The 19319-nt window shown below is 34.5% G+C and overlaps 1 protein-coding gene across 3 annotated transcripts in view; it reads left to right on the top strand.

The window, feature by feature from the left end:
• The window catches only part of Cfap47 (cilia and flagella associated protein 47), a 220494-nt gene that overhangs the window by 164956 nt on the left and 36219 nt on the right, over positions 1–19319 (top strand). For 2 of the 3 annotated variants that reach the window (XM_034485406.2, XM_076919144.1), the window contains 6 exons: positions 1752–1880; positions 4492–4589; positions 5784–5959; positions 7545–7652; positions 10160–10271; positions 13938–14042. In XM_034485406.2, coding sequence (XP_034341297.1) covers positions 1752–1880; positions 4492–4589; positions 5784–5959; positions 7545–7652; positions 10160–10271; positions 13938–14042 — 728 coding nt within the window. Of the gene's footprint in view, positions 1–1751; positions 1881–4491; positions 4590–5783; positions 5960–7544; positions 7653–10159; positions 10272–13937; positions 14043–19319 lie in introns of those variants that run through there. The other variant, XM_076919145.1, reaches the window with a different exon arrangement.

Raw genomic sequence — 19319 nt, 5'->3', positions numbered from 1 at the left:
GGCCTGGCTGCTGTGGCTCACTAAAGCATCCTCCCCCCCCTCCGAAAACCCATGTTCCTCATCTCATATCTCCTCCCCTGTCTCCAAGAAAATGCCCCCCCCCCCCACTTTCACCCCACCAGAACTCTCCACTACCTGCGGCCTCAAGTCTCTTGAGGGTTAGGTGCATCTTCTCTGACTGAACCCAGGCCCAGCAGTCCTCTGCTGTGCACATATTGGGGGCATAGTTCCTGAATTTATATTATTTTGTAACAACTTAATTAGATTTAGATATGTGTAAATTTACATTTAATTTTGATTCTAACCCTGTTTCCTATCTCTATAACATTTTTGAAAAGAAATAAGTATTATAACATTTTTCCATTCTGTACTTTTGTATAGGTCAGTGTTGGGCATGCCATGAGTCACTTTTGATACTTTGTATTATGCTTTCTATCTACATTGTAGCACATAGAAAAATATGTATAAGTGTGTTCCAGTGCATATATATGAGCATAAATCTTATAAATTTATATATATATATATATATATATATATCTATTATAATAATTGGTTCTAAGATGGAATACTTTTGTGGAGAGTAAAAATCTAGATTAATAATTTAAATTACTGTGGAAGAAACAAACTATTTGAGACAATTATTAAATTCAATTAATATGTTGTGGTGATCTCAAAAATTATAGTGGATCATGTAGTCTATTTTCTTATTTTAGAAGCCTGAAATTTTCATGGAAATAATAGGAAAAAACAATTCTAGATATTCAAGGGCAAATAAGAATAAGATTTCCATGACTTCTTGATATTATTAGGCATGAATGATCATTTAAAAACATGAATAAATACAGTACATTGGTGGCATTTGTTTTAATAATAGCACGCATATTCATTCAAATAAGGCATGAACTAACAATGGGAGGGGAGACAGGCTAGTGATTATGAATTTCCCAGTTCTTGCCAAATCTTGACCTTCTATCTTTCATTGTGGAATAAGCAAATGAATGTTCTGCTGATGATAGTAAAAAGTTTCATATAACAGATATTAAACACCTACCAAAGGCAGAATACCTGCTTAAAGGAATCCATAAACTACTCCTTTGGTTTAATAGTACAGCATCAAGCCTAGAAAATGTTGTCCATTTAAAATATTTTCAGAGTTTAAAAAAACTACCAATTTAAACTTTTGATATAATAAACATATACATGATTACTTGTATATTTTTAAATGTAATTATATTTTTTCCAGTTTTTAATATTACTATCAATTTTGAATGACTCCAATATAATATAACAAAATTAAAATGGATATTTTTGACAGTAACAATTTTATGACAAAGTATGAAATAGTATTATATGTGTTAAATGTTCACGTGAAAGATTAAACTTTAAATACTATGCTATTTACAATTATGTAAGACAAAATAGTTTTCAAATGAGATAATAAGTTATAATATAAGTGTCTGAGGAGAAAATAGCACAATCATCTAGGATTGCTGGTACTAAAAGCTAGTGCAGGCTGATTATTGGCCAAGTTTTCTTATTAGAGGAAATCTTTTGAAAGACAAGTATGAAGAATTTGATACTGTTTCCTATAATTTCCATTAAATTTTTCTATAGCCACATAATATTTAACTCTAGTACTATCATTTAGAATTTATGTTTGGTATGTTAGTCATAGTAAGTATGATGCTTAAGACTAACCGTTTCAGAAACTTCTTACTGGTTAGCTAACATCCTGTACCCACATTTTGCAGGTGCAATTATGTTTTCTGTTAAGAGCAGAGATGAGGAAGATTCACAGGAAGGCACAGATTCGGAGAGAACCGTCTCTTCTCAGGAAACACCATCAGATCCATCTACCATTATTTTTGAGGAATATTCAGGTAAACTTATGCTATTGTATTTAGTTATTGCACTGTGGATCATCATTCTGATCATCATTTACCTTTAGATTACACATATACTTTAAGTGCATAATATGTATCTCAATCTGTGTTGCCTATGCCTGTCAGTATTATTTCAAATTTAATTTTATATAGATTATTCTGAATTTCCGCTGCCATAAAATAACAAATTGTCATATCTCACCATGAAGGCTGTCTGTCTTTATAATAGTTTCTAAGCTTTACAATTTTTTTGTTATTCAATGAGGAATATATACTATGTTTCTGATAAGATATTAATGAATATATTGTCAATATTATATGTTTTTATTTAAAATAGGATATGATGGTCATATCGAACAACATTAATAATATTTTCCTATAAATCTTAAATATTGTAAAACATATATATCTTTAGGTATTGTAAAGGAGAAATGTGATAGTAGAGAATTGGAATAGTCAGAATGTGCATCCTAGAAAATGAGTTGTGTGAATATCAGAGTCATAAGGGGGTATTAGAGAGATGAGGATCCAAAGTTGCAAAATTCTCAAAGAAAAGTGCACAGAGGCATACCAAGAAGATATTTGTTTCTTTTTATTTTCTTTATTCTTCTCTCATACAATTTATCCTGACTGCATGATTAAATGAATGTGTATTGCAGTTCTTCAAAACATAAGTAGAGACAATAGATGTCCTCTTTTATTCTGTCTCTAATCTTTCTCTTCCTCTCTTTTCCCATATGCATGCCTGTGCATACACACACCCACACACATCATTCCCCACCACCACACATACATCACCACCACCACCCTACACATGTACTGTGTCACTGGTACATTTACACTTTGTGTTAAAAGCAGAAATGAGATGTAGATTTGGAGAATGATGGTTCATTCTGTTTTTTTCTCTCCTTATCTTTCTCTCTCTGTCTCTCTGTCTGTCTCTCTCTCTCTCTCTCTCTCTCTCTCTCTCTCTCTCTGTGTGTGTGTGTGTGTGAAAAATAAAAGTCTTTCTAACTGTGGTGGCACATGCATTTGCCCCGTACTTGGGGAACAGAAGCACGCAGTGCTTTGTTAGTTTGAAGCCAACGTGGTCCACATAGAAAGTACCAGGCCAGCCAAAAGAAAAAAAGAAGGAGAGAGAGAGAGAGAGAGAGAGAGAGAGAGAGAGAGAGAGAGAGAGAGAGAGCGAGAGAGAGAGAAAAGAAAGAAAGAAAGAAAGAAAGAAAGAAAGAAAGAACTTAAAAACTTTTCTGCAGTTCCTTTATTTCCTCCACTCACTAACTTATACTTCTATATGTGTCTTAGCTCCATTCATTTTTATATATTTTATGATAGCTAGACATTAAAATACACTAGAGTACAAAACAACATGCTGCAGTATAGTGTAGAATGGGGTATTTCAATAAAATATAATACTGTGTAATACAGCATAGTATATCATTCAGTGTCACATGAGGTCACACAGTGTCTTTTTATGTAATAGATTTATTACAATCCCATGTAAAATTGTATACACATAGAGAAGATTTTTCAGAAGAGACAGATGCTAATAATGCCAGTATTGTGAACTCCTAGTTCAAGGTAGCTGAGGCCAAAGGTTGTTAGTAACTTAACCTAAGTAATTTAATCTAGAATTATAGTTCTTGACAACTTTCAAACTCAACAATATAATGTGACTGTGCATACAATACACTGATAATGAGCAAACGTCTTCAACCTGAGGCAACTCAACACTGGAAAACCAAAGAATTCAGAAATGAGAAGCTGTGTTAATGAAAACAAAGGAACAGAAAAAAAATGAATATGATGCAACTGCAGTGCTTCCCTGTGAAGACACTTTGTGACTGATCAAGATTTCAGTTTTTGGTGCCAGAGTTTCAGCATCAACAGTGGCAGAGATTTCTGCTCTAAGGAAAACTGGGAATCCTGACCTAAACATCATTTCACTACTTTGCCTAAAGCTCTTTCTAGCTTTCTTGGTGTTAAATTGCTAGAGGTTTTTAAGTACTCCCATGGAGCCTGAGCCTCATACTCCTGACCTTTTCCTTAATCTAAGTTCTTATATAACTAAGAATGAACAGTGCTTCATTGAAATGAATTGTTTAGATATCTCTTTGTATAAATATGTGAATGTTTTAGAAGCTAGGGTTAAGTATTTTTCCTTCAGAGCATTAATGCTTGACTTAAAATTAAACCCGCTTCTTAAGTTTCTTACGCTGTGGAAATGAATACATAGCTGAAACAGGCATAAAACCAGGAGCCTTGTGCATTTGCCTCATCATACAGGACACGGCTTCTCTTACTGCTCACAATTGTAATGAAAGCTGATCCTGGTCTTCTCACATTTCCTGGTAAATCCAATAAAAGTAACTTAAATGTCAACCATCCGTGACCATAATTCCAGCATTTGATACTCGAAGGCATGAGAATTATGGGGAGGTCAATCACAACATGGGCTACATAATAAGTGCAAGGAAAAACAAAGAAAATATAAAAGGAAAGATAATTTGAAAATATGTCTATGAATATCAAAAATCCTTAGCCCCATATTAAGAAGTGCTTGTTTGCTGTTGTTTCTTTAGTTTTATTTTGTTTTGTTTTATTTCAGATGAAAAGGTTAAAACTCTAAAAATCTGGTATCATCTTGAAATTCATAGCTCCCCTGGACCACCTGTAGATACAATTGAACTTCATTGTATTGCTCTGGTAAGAGCTCAGTAAATGGTCATAGACTGTCATTTGGCAAATATAAGAGTTATACACTCAGTTTCTATCCTTAAAACATGTATTTCAAAGGAAAATACTGATATTAGGCAATCAGTCTACTCTTTAAATGCTTTGGAGAAATATCTTTCAAGTATATTTCAAATTAATTTAAAAATATGGCAAGCTAGAGTTTGCATATTTAATGTGTAGTTCTTAAAACGTGAAAAGGTCAAATACATTGTTTTTCTTTTTAATTTTATAACAGTTGTGTGTGATTTTACATGCATATCTATTACAGTTTGCATGCAGAATTGAGAAGAGAACTTGTAAAGTGTCACTTTTTCTATATTGGTCTTGGCAATTGAGCTCAAGTGTTGTTGGGCTTGGTCACAAGCACTTTGGCTGTCTTCCTGGCCCTGGATGATTTTTAAGAAATAATATAGAATCAAAGATAATAATAAAATAGTACCAGAAAGCATAAGAGATAGTAAGAACCTAGTGTTTGTTGTTGGTTGGTTTGTTTCTTCTTGATTTGGTAGGGTATTTTTTTTTTACTTCTTAGAGAGAGTGTGTATCATGTTATTAAACTAACACTTTTGTGAGACTTATCTGACTAGTAGATGAGGATAAATGAACAAGGCCAAGTGCTTTCCTTCCATTTTTTTTCTCCAGCTCTAGGCAGAATTGGTAGGCCAGTGTGTAGTTTATTGTAGTTGATCATATTTGTGTTTTTGACATACAACTCTCCTATATTTTTTTATTTGTTTGACACCTGAAAACTTTTTTAAATGCTAAGTTCTATAGTAGTCTTACAAACTTCATCAGATTGCTTAGAAAACCAGTAAAATGTAGCATCATTCTAAGGCTGAATTATTTGTATAAGAAATGATGGGAAATTGGCCTCATGGTAATAATGCTATTGGTGAAAAACATATCTTAATTATGTTGTCTCTTTCTGGAGTGCTTGCCATTAAAGCTGTTTTATAATCTGGTATTGTTTGTCAAGATTAATTGGGGATAACATATGTGAGATTAAGATTTAATAAGGATATATTTAGTATTGTACCTGGAAACAAAGATAAAATAACACAGATGGCCTTAAGTAATACTGTATTTTTTTCTGTTTGCTTCCTTAGAGAAATAATTTTTCTTGACCACAAAATTGATCATATCTTTTTTCTTTCATAATCCTAGGAGACAACATGCATTGAAATTCCTATTGTGAATTCAAAAAATAGTCCTGTTTGTTTGGATGTGAAATTAACATCTTCTGCCCTTAATGGACCAACAGAAATGAAACTGGGTTCATTGAAAAGTGTGAACTACATTGTATGGTATTCTCCAGCAAGCACAGGCTATAAAGAAGAAAGGTGTGTTTTGGGCTTTGATTGTAATTTGTTGTTGAGCCTTTGAAGATAGACCTTTAAAATTATTGCTTTATATACCTTGTTCTCTGACATATATACTATTCTCTGATAAGAAATAATTAACAATTATTTTTGTTTACTTCAATGCAAAATTACTATTTACTGAAGTATCAAATTAAAACATTTCAACATTTCCTATTTTCCTTTTTCACTAAACAAATATTTCTTAGTCCAATAACTGAACTGAGGATAGTTCAAGAGAACTAGGGTTTTAACTTTTACTTTTCTTGATAAAAATTCAATTCTCCTTTTGAGTAATTAGCTATAAATCATTTGCATACAAGGCATAGACAAATTTATATTTTAAATATTATCTTCTAATAGAAACATGCACACACATATACATACTTATAAGTATTATAAGTATGTTAGTGTAGTCTATGAGTCCGTTGTCTCATAGAACTGGAAATCATTTATATTACTTCTCACAAAATATAAAAATAACTACTTATAATTTTAATGAAGAGATACGAAAATGATACATATTTTAAATCTTAACAAATAAAGTCTATAATAGTATAAATCAGGAAAAGAATAACTTATTCCTCCACTAACCTGGTTGGTTGGATTTGTAATCTCACCACTCAAGAGACAGAGGGATCTTTGAGTAAGAGGCAAGCACATATTACATAGTGAGTTCTAGACCAGTTTGAACTAAAATGTGGCCCTGTCTCAAAAAATATTAAAAAGAAGAACTAGAAGAAGAGGAACAGGGTGATTAAAAGAAGAAAAGGAGAACAGGATGTTATTTTAAAATCTTATAATACATTACCATTAGAAATGTGGACTTCTCTCATTTCTCTAATATGACCCTAGGCTTTACAAGTACCAATCGAAACTTCAGTTTCCTTTATTTGTATGTATGAGAAGGCATACTCTAGGCTTCTTATAATTACTTGCTTATTCTAGTATTAACTTGGTATATATTTGATATACATAAAATTCTTACAATGAGAATAAGCAAGGCGAATTTACTCATCCCATTTTTATAAAAAATGAAATTCAAACTCAAAAATTTAAGTGATTTGATCAAGGTTAGATAAATGCAATACAATAAAGCTGAGAATCAACTCAGTGATAAATTTATAATTTTACAAACACCATCTTCTGAGAGGAGAGTTCATGCTAATTATAAAAGTATTTTTTAAAACCACATATTTATAATAACCTTCATAAAAATGTGTGCATGCATTTAGTTCAACAAAATATATTTGATTTAACTACAACATTAGGATTTTTTTAAACACTGACATTTAAAATACTTCTGTGATCAATTTCCATTCATTCAATAAACATTTATCAAATCTATATTGATAACAAAATTTCTTAATAATTAATAAATTAATCTTCCCACCTACAATGTAAAAATTACAAATACATTCATGGTAAGACTAGAATATATAATACAGTAGTGATTAAATGTACTCTATTTGAAACCAGATATTTCTACCATTTTATATTTTGATCTTCCATTTTTATTATATAAACCAAAACAATTAACAAGATTTTTAAAATTTCTCTACAACAGCATTATTTTTCAGCCTGAAATGGGTGAAGAGTTCTGGTATTTACTGAAACTAACAACTGAACTTCCAAAATCAAAGAGAATACCAGAAATGCAGTGTGATCTTGGAAAGTAAGTTTTGTTTAGTAATTTTGTTGTATAAAAAGAAAAAACACTATTGTAAAGCATTTAACCTTTTAAAATACAAAATAAACACATTTCTAATATGAAAATCTATCAAAGAAACAGATTGGGGAATCATTAAGAGTTCCCTACCAAACAAACATGCTTGCAATGGAGAAAAAGGGACTACTGCAGTACAGAACAAGCTCCTCCCATATTAAGGCTTACTAAATGAAATGGAAAAGGAAGTAAAGTAGAAGAAAACTAGATAAGAGAAACTAGTCAGAAGAATCTAACATCCCATTCCCAGTAGACACTGGAGGAAGTTGAACTTGTTCTTGTGCACATATGAATTAAGCTTAGGAACAAGTTGGTTTCAGGGTAAGAGAGAGGTCTGGTTGAAATTTTGTTTACACGAAGAAGAGTGTATGCCATATGCAACTGTGAAAAGTAGGCCAGTTTTTTTCATACCTACCAATTAGAAGTTTTTTATTATTATTGTATGAGCATGTGTATATACAGTTTTGTTGTGTGAAAGCATAGCATTTATTATGCAATCTATGAATGGAGATCAGAAGTCAACTTTGGATAGTTGATTCTTTTTTCTACCTTATTGTGGAGTGTTTATATGTACCCATATGCACATACACACGCACACACACACACACACACACACACACACACACACACACACGAAGGAGAATCATGAACATATCTACTCATGGGTATAATAATATATTTTATTTTCTACAAATTTTTCTAACCTAAACTTTCATTTCCTATTTTAGTTTTCTGATGGTTTCTATTTTTTAAAGAAAATGTCCACATAACATAAATTAACCATTTTAAAGTATACAGAACAGTATCATTTTCTAATGCTGTACAACTGCAGACCACCATCTTCCATGCCATTTTTGCTATCCTAAAAGAAACAATTCCATTAACCTGTCACTGTAATTTGATCTCTCCCCCTTGACTTGGAAAATACAAGTTTGATTTCTATCTCTATTTTAGATACTACATAAAGAGAAATTATACAAATTTTAGCTTTCATGTCTGACTTCCATGTACAAATATAATATTAACTGTTATTTTCTACATCAATCAGACAATTCTCTAAGGAGCCATCCACATGAGTAATAGGTCCATAGACTTTCTCCTTATTCCTTTCCCTGCCAAGCAAAAGCTCACAGTAATTTGGATTTCTTCTCCCTATTATTACTCATGCAAACACATAATTTTCCCCTATTGCTACTACTCGAGCCTTCCTTGTTTCGCAGTTGGATTTTAATACCATAATAATCACAAGTAGTTACTGTGCTTCCTCTTCCTAATCATTGTATGTTATTTTCCGCCTAGTTTCCATGATGAAAACATCATACTTGCTTAAACAAAAGCAACCAACCAAAGCTACTTGGTTCTTTCACAGATAATCAGGTGCTTTAGGGTGATATGAGAGGACATTTCTATTCAGTCTTCTGACTTGTTGTTCAGTGTCATTGCATTCACTACTAGTAGAATAGTATCATACCTTATTCTCCTGACATGAATAGATATTTTATACAATGAGCTTCGGTTAGTACTGATTTGAAACCATAAATTTCTTCACATGCTATTTACTAAGACCTTAGAATTTTTTTCTATTTCAAAAACTATGACTCTTTCATTATAAATATATGTAAATCCACTTTGCAAAAATACTAATTTTTCTGTAAATTATGTTTGAAAGTGTCTTAGTCAGGGTTTCTATTCCTGAACAAAATATCATGACCAAGAAGCAAGTTGGGGAGGAAAGGGTTTATTCAGCTTATACTTCCACATTGCTGCTCATCACCAAAGTCAGGGCTGGACCTCAAGCAGATCAGGAAGCAGGAGCTGATGCAGAGGCCATGGATGGATATTACTTACTGGGTTGCTTCCCCTGGCTTACTCAGCTTCCTTTCTTAAAGAATCCAACACTACCAGCTCAGTGATGGCACCACCCATGATGGGCCCTCCCACCTTTAATCACTAATTGAGAAAATGCCCAACAGCTGGATCTCATGGCAGCATTTCCTCAAGAGAGGCTTCTTTCTCTGTAATAACTCCAGCTTGTGTCAAGTTTACACACAAAACCAGCCAGTACAATAAGCATATACACATTGTTTCTTCTTATTATTGCTATATATATGTATATATTCAGTTTATGTATTTTGGAATATACACACACCCATATATACATTCAGATAGATACTAGATATGTGTGTATCTGTAGTTCATAACATTGTTTAGATCATTTGATTAATTTCTATAGATGGCAGATGAGTACCATTTTATAATTTCCTCATTGAGGAACATTATTTTTCATTGGCATGTATTATATAATCAAATCAGACATTGTTTCTCTCAAACATATGCAAGTATTATGCAATAACAAGATTTTAAGGGGAATATAATTTAGTAAAAAATGAAAAAGCTTATATCATTGATAAGTTTATAAACACCATCAAATTTACTACTTTTGATTTTTCTCCCAGGAAGATCATTCAAACCCTTCCTTTATATAATCCTACGCATGAAACTTTAGAATTGAGAATAAGGAACAGTAATCCTGAAAATTTTGTCATAGAGCTTAACAGAAAATTACCAGTAAGTACATTCAGAAATCCATTAAACTTATTGCTACAACATTTTCTAATTGTACATTTAGAATTCTAATGCAATATTATCATTAGAATCACTAATAATAATTTAAATTTTGAGGTTTAAAAAGTGATATTTTATTGTCTTTTATACTTGTTCATGAATTATAATTTTTTTTTTTCTTTTTTGGTGTTTTGAGACAAGGTTTCTCTGTGTAGCCCTGGCTGTCCTGGAACTCACTCTGTAGACCAGGCTGGCCTCTAACTCAGAAATCCGCCTGCCTCTGCCTCCCAAGTGCTGGGATTAAAGGCATGCGCCACCATCGCCAGGCATAATTTATTATTTAACAACCTCATTTTAATACAGTATTGAAATTATATATGTAAATTATGCTCAATATGCTGGTTGTATTTTCTATTTTTTTCTTGTTTTTAAATTGGGTATTATTATTACATTTCAGATTTTATCCCCTTACCCCACTTCCCACCACCACCCAGAAACCTCCTATCCCATCCCCCCTCCTCATGCTTCTATGAGGCTATGACCCCTCCTATCCCCACCTCCACTCCCCCTCGCCACCTTCACATTCCCCCCCACTCTGTGTTCCTCCTTCATGGGAACAAGAATCTCCTCTGCCACCTATACCCAAAAAGGCTATCCTCCCCTACATATACAGCTGGAGTCATGGGTCCCTCCCTATGTGCTCCCAGGCTGGTGGTTTAGACCCTGGGAAGCTCTGCTTGGTTGATATTGTTGCTCTCCTCATGGGGTCATAAACCCTCTCTGCTCCTTCAGTCTTCTCTCTAACTTCTCCATTGGGAAACCCTTGATCAGATCAGTGGTTAGCTGTGAGCATCGTCCTCTGAATGTGTCAGTTTCTGGCAGACCTCTAAGGAGACAGCTATATCATGTTCTTGTCAGCATGCACTTCCTGACATCCATGTCAGTGTCTAGCTTAGATGACTGTACATGGGATGGATACCCAGGTGGAATGGTCTCCAGATGGCCCCTCCTTCACTTTCTGTCCCACGTTTTGTTTCTATATTTGCTCCCTTGAGATTTTTTGTTGTTGTTGTTGTTACTCCTTCTAAGTAGGACTGAGTAATCCCCACTTGGTCTTTCTTCTTCATGAGCTTCATGTGGTCTGTGAGTTGGGTCTTCACTATTCCAAGCTTTTGGGCTAACATCCACTTATCAGTGAGTGAATACCATGTATGTTCTTTTGTGATTGGGTTAACTCACTCAAGATGATAATTTCTAGTTCCATCCATTTACCTAAGAATTTCTCGAATTCATTATTTTTAATAGCTGAGTAATACTTCATTGTGTAAATGTACCACATTTTTGTATCCATTCCTCTGTTGAAGGGCATATGGGTTCTTTCCAGCTTCTGGCTATTATGAATAGGGCTGCTATGAACATAGTGGAGCATGTGTCCTTGTTAAATGTTGGATCATCTTCTGGGTATATGCCCGGTAGTGGTATAACTGGGTCTTCAGGTAATGGTATGTCCAGTTTTCTGAGGAACTGCCATACTGATTTCCAGAGTAGTTGTACCAGCTTGCAATCCCACCAACAATGGAGGAGTGTTCCTCTTTCTCTGCATCCTCACCAGCATCTACTATCACCTGAGTTTTTGATCTTAGCCATTTTGACTTGTGTGAGGTAGGAGAATTGAGATTCAGAGATATTAAGGAAAAATGAATGTTGTTTCCTATTATTTTTGTTATTGGCATGGGAGTTATGTTTGTGTAGCTATCTTCTTTTAGGGTTGTTGGAAGATTACTTTCTTGCTTTTTCTAGGTTTTAGTTTCCCTACTTGTGTTGGAGTTTTCCACCAATCATCCTTTGAAGTGCTGGATTTGTGGTAAGATATTGTGTAAATTTGGTTTTGCCATGGAATATCTTAGTTTCTCCATCAATAGTGATTGAGACTTTTGCTGGGTATAGTAGTCTGGGCTGGCATTTGTGTTCTCTTAGGGTCTGTATGATATCAGTACAGGATCTTCTGGCTTTTATAGTCTCTGGCGAGAAATCTGTTATAATTCTTACAGGTCTGCTTTTATATGTTACTTTACCTTTTTCCCTTACTGCTTTTAGTATTTTTTCTTTGTTTTGTACATTTGATGTTTTGATTATTATGTGGTGGGAGGTATTTCCTTTCTGGTCTAAACTATTTGGAGTTCTGTAGGCTTCTTGTATATTTATGGACATCTCTTTCTGTAGGTTAGGAAAGTTTTCCTCTATAATTTTGTTGAAGATATTTACTGGTCCTTTACATTGGGAGTCTTCCCCCTCATCTATACCTATTATCCTTAGGTTTGGCCTTCTCATTGTGTCTTGGATTTCCTGTATATCTTTGGTTAGTAGCTTTTTGCATTTTGCATTTTCTTTAACAGTTGTGTCAATGTTTTCCATGGTATCTTCTGCACATGAGACTCTCTCTTCTATCTCTTGTATTCTGTTGGTGATACTTGTGTCTATGACTCCTGATCTTTTTCCTAGGTTTTCTATCTCCAGGGTAGTCTCCCTTTGTGATTTTTTTTTATTGTTTCTACTTCCATTTTTAGATCTTGGATGGTTTTGTTTAATTCCTTCATCTGTTTGGTTGTGTTTTCTTGCAATTCATTAAAGGATTTTTGTGTTTCCTCTTTAAGGGCTTCTATATGTCTACCTGTGTTCTCCTTAAATTCTTTGAGAGTGTTAATTATGTCCCTCTTAAAGTCCTCTATCATCATCATGAGAAGTGATTTTAATTCTGAATCCTGCTTTTCTGGTGTGATGGGGTGTTCAGGGTTTACTCTGATGGGGGAACTGGGTGCTGAAGATGCCATGTAACTTTGGATTCTGTTGCTTTCATTCTTGTGCTTGCCTTTTGCCATCTGGTTAACTCTAGTGCTACCTGTACTCCCTGTCTCTGACTGGAGCCTGCCTTTCCAGTTATCTTGCTTGTGCCTGATCTCCTCGGGGTCCAGATGTCTCTGTCATCTTCTCCAGCTGCTCTGAGTACAGTGGTACCTCTAAGATGACTCAGCATATGGTGTCTCCTAGGTAGCATACCAGCTAGGTGTCCGATGTTCTGGGTGTAGTATCTCCTCTAAGATGTCTCAGGATAAGGTGTCCACTGTTCTGAGTGCAGTGGCTCCTCTAGGATGTCTCAGGATATGTTGTCTGTTGCTCTGAGATCAGTTGTTCCTCTGCCATTCTGGGTTCAGTGGTACCTCTGCTGCTCTGGGTTCAGTGGACCCTCTAGGATGTCTCTGGAGGAATCCGATGTCCACAGAAGCAGTCAGGGCAGGGGTCTGTGCCAGGCCTCAGATCCGGGAGAGGGGCGGAAGGGGAGTGCTATGCTAGTTGTATTTTCTGACCATATTATTAATCGGATTTCATAATATTCTCTGAGAAATATAATTTTATCTGAAGTTATTATGTATTAACGAAGTTTTAAGTACAATGGTTTTTTTTTATTTTATTTAATCTTTTTTTTTACACTCCAGATTTTATCTCCCTCCTAGGTAATCTCCTAGGAGATTTTATCTCCCTCCTAAAACAAATAATGTTGGTAACTCCTAACATTTATCGTGGAAACACAAGCCATAGACTTGGCACACAAACTTCCACCTCAAAAAGTATTGATGTTTTATTTTCTTGTGTCTTTCTGAATTTTTGCAGTTGGTCCTCCTACCCCACTCTACCACAGAGCTATCTGTTTACTTTCATCCCTCCGGACTTGGAAGACAGGGTCATGAAACATGCATTAACTTCTATTGTACTCAGGTATGATTAGTATGTTCTAAGACAAAGCTGATTTAATGGATTTCAAAATAAATATGTGCATAAGTGCAGTTCATGAAACTATTATCTTTTGCAAATAAACCACTTTCGTTGCAAATCATTAAAGGAATATTTTAAAATACAGTATTATATTACCAATCTGTAAACAGGTAAATAAGATATTTTGTAGTCTTTAAACCTAGAAATAGAGCAATAAGTTTTTTCTCATGTGTGAGATAAAATAAGATAAAAAATACTCATTTTAACATTTCCTAAACCAGCTGAACAATGGTCATGATTTCAATGAGTCTGAGCACCCACTGTCTATCTGCTGAAAATCTCCAGTTTTCATTGGTGAAATTTGAACTAGTAATTCATCTCTTTACCTTCTAAGTCCAGGCCTTTTAACTTTTCCAATCTTTCTTTCTAACCCTTGTGCCTTTTTTGCCCTTTGTTATCCCCAAATGATTCACGTATTTTTATTTAATTCATCACATTGACATCTTTTGCAAGTAAAAGCAGTTCATAAAATTTTAATTGAATGAACTTTTGTATGAACAATGCATATTATGTGCCCAAGTATCTAAAGAACAAATTTTAAAGTAAGCTTTATAATTTATTTTTGAAGTATAAATATTTAAAATAGCTCGTAACCTTTTTGGAAATTTTCCTGTAAATTTACTTTCCTTTCTGGATTTGTTTGATATTAGCTACCTGAACTGACATATACAACTGCGTGGATAATTAACTAAAAAGGAGATAAGAGCAGTAGTAGTCAGATAACATTAACTATTTTCAAAAATTAGCCTGAACTGAGAGAAATGGGTATGATTTGATAATCTTACATTTCCTTCTGCTCTACAGTCATACAAACAGCTTTATATCCTAAACTTCTAACATGGCAGAATCTTAAGATTCTAATACTAGCTTTAAATATTGTGGATTCTTTATGCTACCTGAACCTGTAAGAGAAGTTACATTGCCCCATCACAGAATAAGGGTAATAATTATAAACAGAAAATATGGTAATTAAGCTTTTCTTTGATTTTTGTTGTTAAACCTATTTTTTAGTTTTCAAATGTTTTCTTTTTTCTAATAGTTATCCTCATTTATTTTTTCATACACACTTGTACAATTTATTTCTTCTAAAGATTAGATACCAAAAACTTTTTTAAAATACAGAATTGTTTCAAACTCCATAGCTTCTCCAATGTGAGGAGTCACTTGTGTTACTGACCTTAACCATTCTGATAAGTGTAAGAAGAAATATTAACATAGTTTTGACTTATATTTCCTTGATGGCTAAGGTGGTTGAACATCCCTTAAGTGGTTCTTAGCCATCTGAGACTGTTCTGTTTTAGATCTTTACCCCCTTTTTAATTGGGTTATTTATTTTCTTGATATCCACGTGTTTTTTAGTTCTTTATATATTTGGATATTAGCCCTATATTACATGCATAGTTAATGAAATAGTTTCCAATTCCATAGGCTTCAAGGTGGTCCAAATGATGTTGTTTGCCATACAGAAGCTTTTCAGTTTCATGAGGTCCCATTCATTAGTCGTTGATCTTAGTGTCTGTGCTAACAATAATCTGTTTAGAAAGTCTTTTCTGTGACAAGGAGTTCAAAGCTATTCCCCAGTTTCTCTTTTGTTCAGTGTATCAGGTTTTATGTAGAGGTTTTTGATACATTTGGAATTGAGCAGGTGATAAGTATGTATCAATTTGACTTATTCTACATAGAGCCATCTAGTTTGATTGGCACCATTTGTTAAAGATGCTATTTTTCCAGTGTATATTTCTAGCTTTTTTTATTAGAAATCATTTGTCCATATATGTGTGGATTTATATGTGGGTTGTTGTTGTGAGTCTATTTAAGAATGTGTTTGGTTTTGTGGCAATTCCTTGTTGGATTTGTTACTATAGCTTTGTAGGATAGTTTGAGTTTAAGGATGGTGATACTTCCAACAGTTCTTTTTATTATTTGGGATTGTTTTTAGCTATCCTTGTTTTTTGCATTTCCTTATGAAGCTGAGAATTTTCTTGTCAAGATCTGTGAAGAATTTTGTTGTAATTTTGATGGAAATTTATTGAATCTGTAGATTGCTTTTAAAAGGATATCCATTTATACTATATTAATACTAATCCATTAGCATGGCATATCTTTTTCAATCTTGAGACATCATCTTAAATTTATGTCTGCAGTGTTTTAAAGTTTTATCATTCAAATATTTGAGCTGTCTATTTGCAAGAGTAGGGTACTAAAGATGTCCACTATCAGTGTGTGAGGATCAATACATTGTTTAAGCTGTAGAAATCTTTTGTTTTAAAAACATGGATGTCCTTGTATCTGGGGCAGGCATAGATGTTAAGAATTGAAATATCATCTTGTTGGATTTTTTTCCTTTGGTGAATATATAGTATCTTCTGATTAGTTTGGTTTGAAATCTACTTTATCAGCTCATTTTTTTAGGTATATTTGCTTTGAATAAATTTTTCTGAAGTTTTACTCTGAGGTGATATCTATACTTGATGTTATGGTATATTTGTTATATGAAGTAGAATGATTGATCTTGTTTCCCCTTCCATTGTTTTAGTCTGTTTCTTTTTACTCGGAGATTAAGACCATTATTGTTGAGAGATATCAATGACCAGTGTTTGTTTATTTTTATTATCTTGTTGTTGTTCTTGTTTTGTATCTTTGTGTGTTCCATCTTTACTTGCTGGTCTGTGGTTATTTATTCCTTTGTGGTTTCCTGGGTATGGTTAACTTATTTAGACTGGAGTGGGTTTTTTTTTTCCTACTGCTTTCTATAGTGTTAGATTTGTAAATAGGTATTACTTAAATTTGGGTTTCTTGTGCTATGTCTTATTTTCTCCATCTAATTGTGATTGGAGTTTTCTCTGGATATACAAGTGTAGGCTGACACCTACTATCTTTTAGAGTTTCAAGAGGATTTATCCAGGCCCATCTGGCTTTTAGAATCTCCATTAAAATCAAAGTTCTCTTCTAATAGTTCTGTCATTATATGTTACTTGGTCTTTGTTACTGTTCATGTTTTGATATTATTTCTTTGTTCTAGTGTTTCATTATGAGCTCAGGGGAGCTTCTGTTCTGGTCCAGTCTACTTGTCATTCCGCACTCTTGTGCTTTTATAAGCATTCACTTCTTTAGGTTAGGGAAATTTTCTTTTATGGTTTTATTGAAAATATTTTCTGCATCTTTGACCAGAGTTGTTGTTGTTGTTGTTGTTGTTGTTGTTATTTCTTCCTCCTTCTCTTTTTCCTCCTCCTCCTCTTCCTCCTCCTCCTCTTCTTCTTCTTCCTCTTCTTCTTCTGCTTCTGCTTCTGCTTCTGCTTCTTCTGCTTCTCCTGCTTCTGCTGCTCCTCCTCCTCCTCCTCCTTCTTCTTCTTTTCTTCTCCTTCTCCTCCTCCTCCTCCTTCTTCTTCTTTTCTTCTCCTCCTCCTCCTCCTCCTGCTCCTGCTCCTCCTCCTCCTCCTCCTTCTTCTATTCGTATTATTCATAAATTTTGTCTTTTCATACTGTCTTAGAATTCCTGGATGTTTTGTGCCTACGATTTTTTAAACATTTTCTTTGACTGTCGTATACATTTCTTCTATTATGTCTTCAATGCTGGATAGTCTTTATTCTATCTTTTGTGTTCTGTTGGCAAGGCTTGCCTATGAGTTTCCTGTTTGAGTTCCTAAATTTTTTATTTCTAGATTTCCTTGTTTGGGTTTTTCCTATTGATTCTATTTCCACTTTCAAGTCTTGAACTGTTTTATTCATTTCTTTCCACTGTTAGTGTTTTCCTAGATTTCTTCAAGGGATTTATTCATTTTCCCTTTCATATCTATAAAAGTTATTTTAAGGTCTTTGTCTTATGCTTCAGCTACACTGAAGTTCTTATTGCCTGCTGTGTTAAGGTTGTTGGACTTTATTTAATTCATATTATCTGTTTGTCATTAATTGTTTTTTAGGCTAGCATTTAGGCATCTACATTTGGGAAGATTGTAATTTGAGGTGTCAGTATCTGTTTTGCCTTAGGTTGGTAGATGTTATATGTTGTAGTAATTATTAAAACATGCATCCACTGATCAATCCAATTGTCTAAGCTGCAGCAGCTCTGCCTAGCTCAGCCACATGGCCAGAGGCCACGTGCATGCCACAGCTAGAAATGGCCAGCTAGAAACGCCACCCACGAGATGCTAGCATGGAAGATGACTTTGCCAATCTTCCACGCTGTCTCTGCAAGGCTGGGCAGTGCCGAGACCATCCCACCAACCACACGGGCTTGGTACAATTGAGACTCTAATGCTTAGATTATCCAAAGACTTATATATTTAGTAATGATTAATAACAAGATACCCTTACAATCAGAGGTATAACCCAATACCCAACCTAGATATACCAACTACCTTTGACTGCTACAGACAAACGAACATAACCCTTCATGTTCTCCTTTCTCGTTCTCCATCTCTCCCTTAGTTCCTCCTCTTCCTTCTCTTCCTCTCCTTTCTCCTCCTCTTCATCTCTTTACTCCTCCCACCTTAGCTCCTCCTACAGTTATGCCCATCGGTTTCTTTTGCTTTCTCTGGTTCTTAAGAGGTTGTAGTGTCTTTCTGTTGCATGCTAAGCTATTTATTTTGGATCCTGCTAGTTGTGGCTACTGGGGGTTCCTGGTAAAATGTGTTTCTAGGTATTGTATGCTGACATTTAGGAATTGGGATGGACTTGAGGGTGGCTGAGTGTATCCACAGGAGGGATGATAGCATAGTGATTTACCAGGATCTTCTTAGTCCCCTGGGAATGAGGGTAGAGAGTGAGGAGAGGCTACCACACGTATTCCTCTACAGAGCTGGGAATAAAACTACCACAATGATTCGGGAAGAAAGGAGGGAGAAGTGAATATCTGCAGTTAGGCTACCTGCTTCTCTGGCTTGAGTGGTCAGTGGGTTCACAGGGAATGCCTGCTGGAGTTGGGGGCTATGATAGAGTAAATTTTTAAAACTTGGTTCAATGTTTTATGTATTCATTGGCCATAACACAGTAAGAGAGGTATAAAAACTCCTAGGCTTCACAATTTCACAAGGTGGGTTGCAGAGTATAAAACTAAAAGGCTAAAAAATGTGGATGCATTTCTGGGCAGGGCTGGCCTCTAATTCCTGATGGAAGGGTTCTTATTCCTAGAGGGAACATACCTATAAGATGTTCCTCAAGCAATGCAGTCTGAAGGCTAGTTGGTGGCTCATAGATGGTCTCATACCAGGTGGAAAAGAC

The sequence above is a fragment of the Arvicanthis niloticus genome, chromosome X (genome assembly GCF_011762505.2).
Source record: "Arvicanthis niloticus isolate mArvNil1 chromosome X, mArvNil1.pat.X, whole genome shotgun sequence".
NCBI lineage: Eukaryota > Metazoa > Chordata > Mammalia > Rodentia > Muridae > Arvicanthis > Arvicanthis niloticus.
This window is presented reverse-complemented; position numbering and strand designations above follow the sequence as displayed.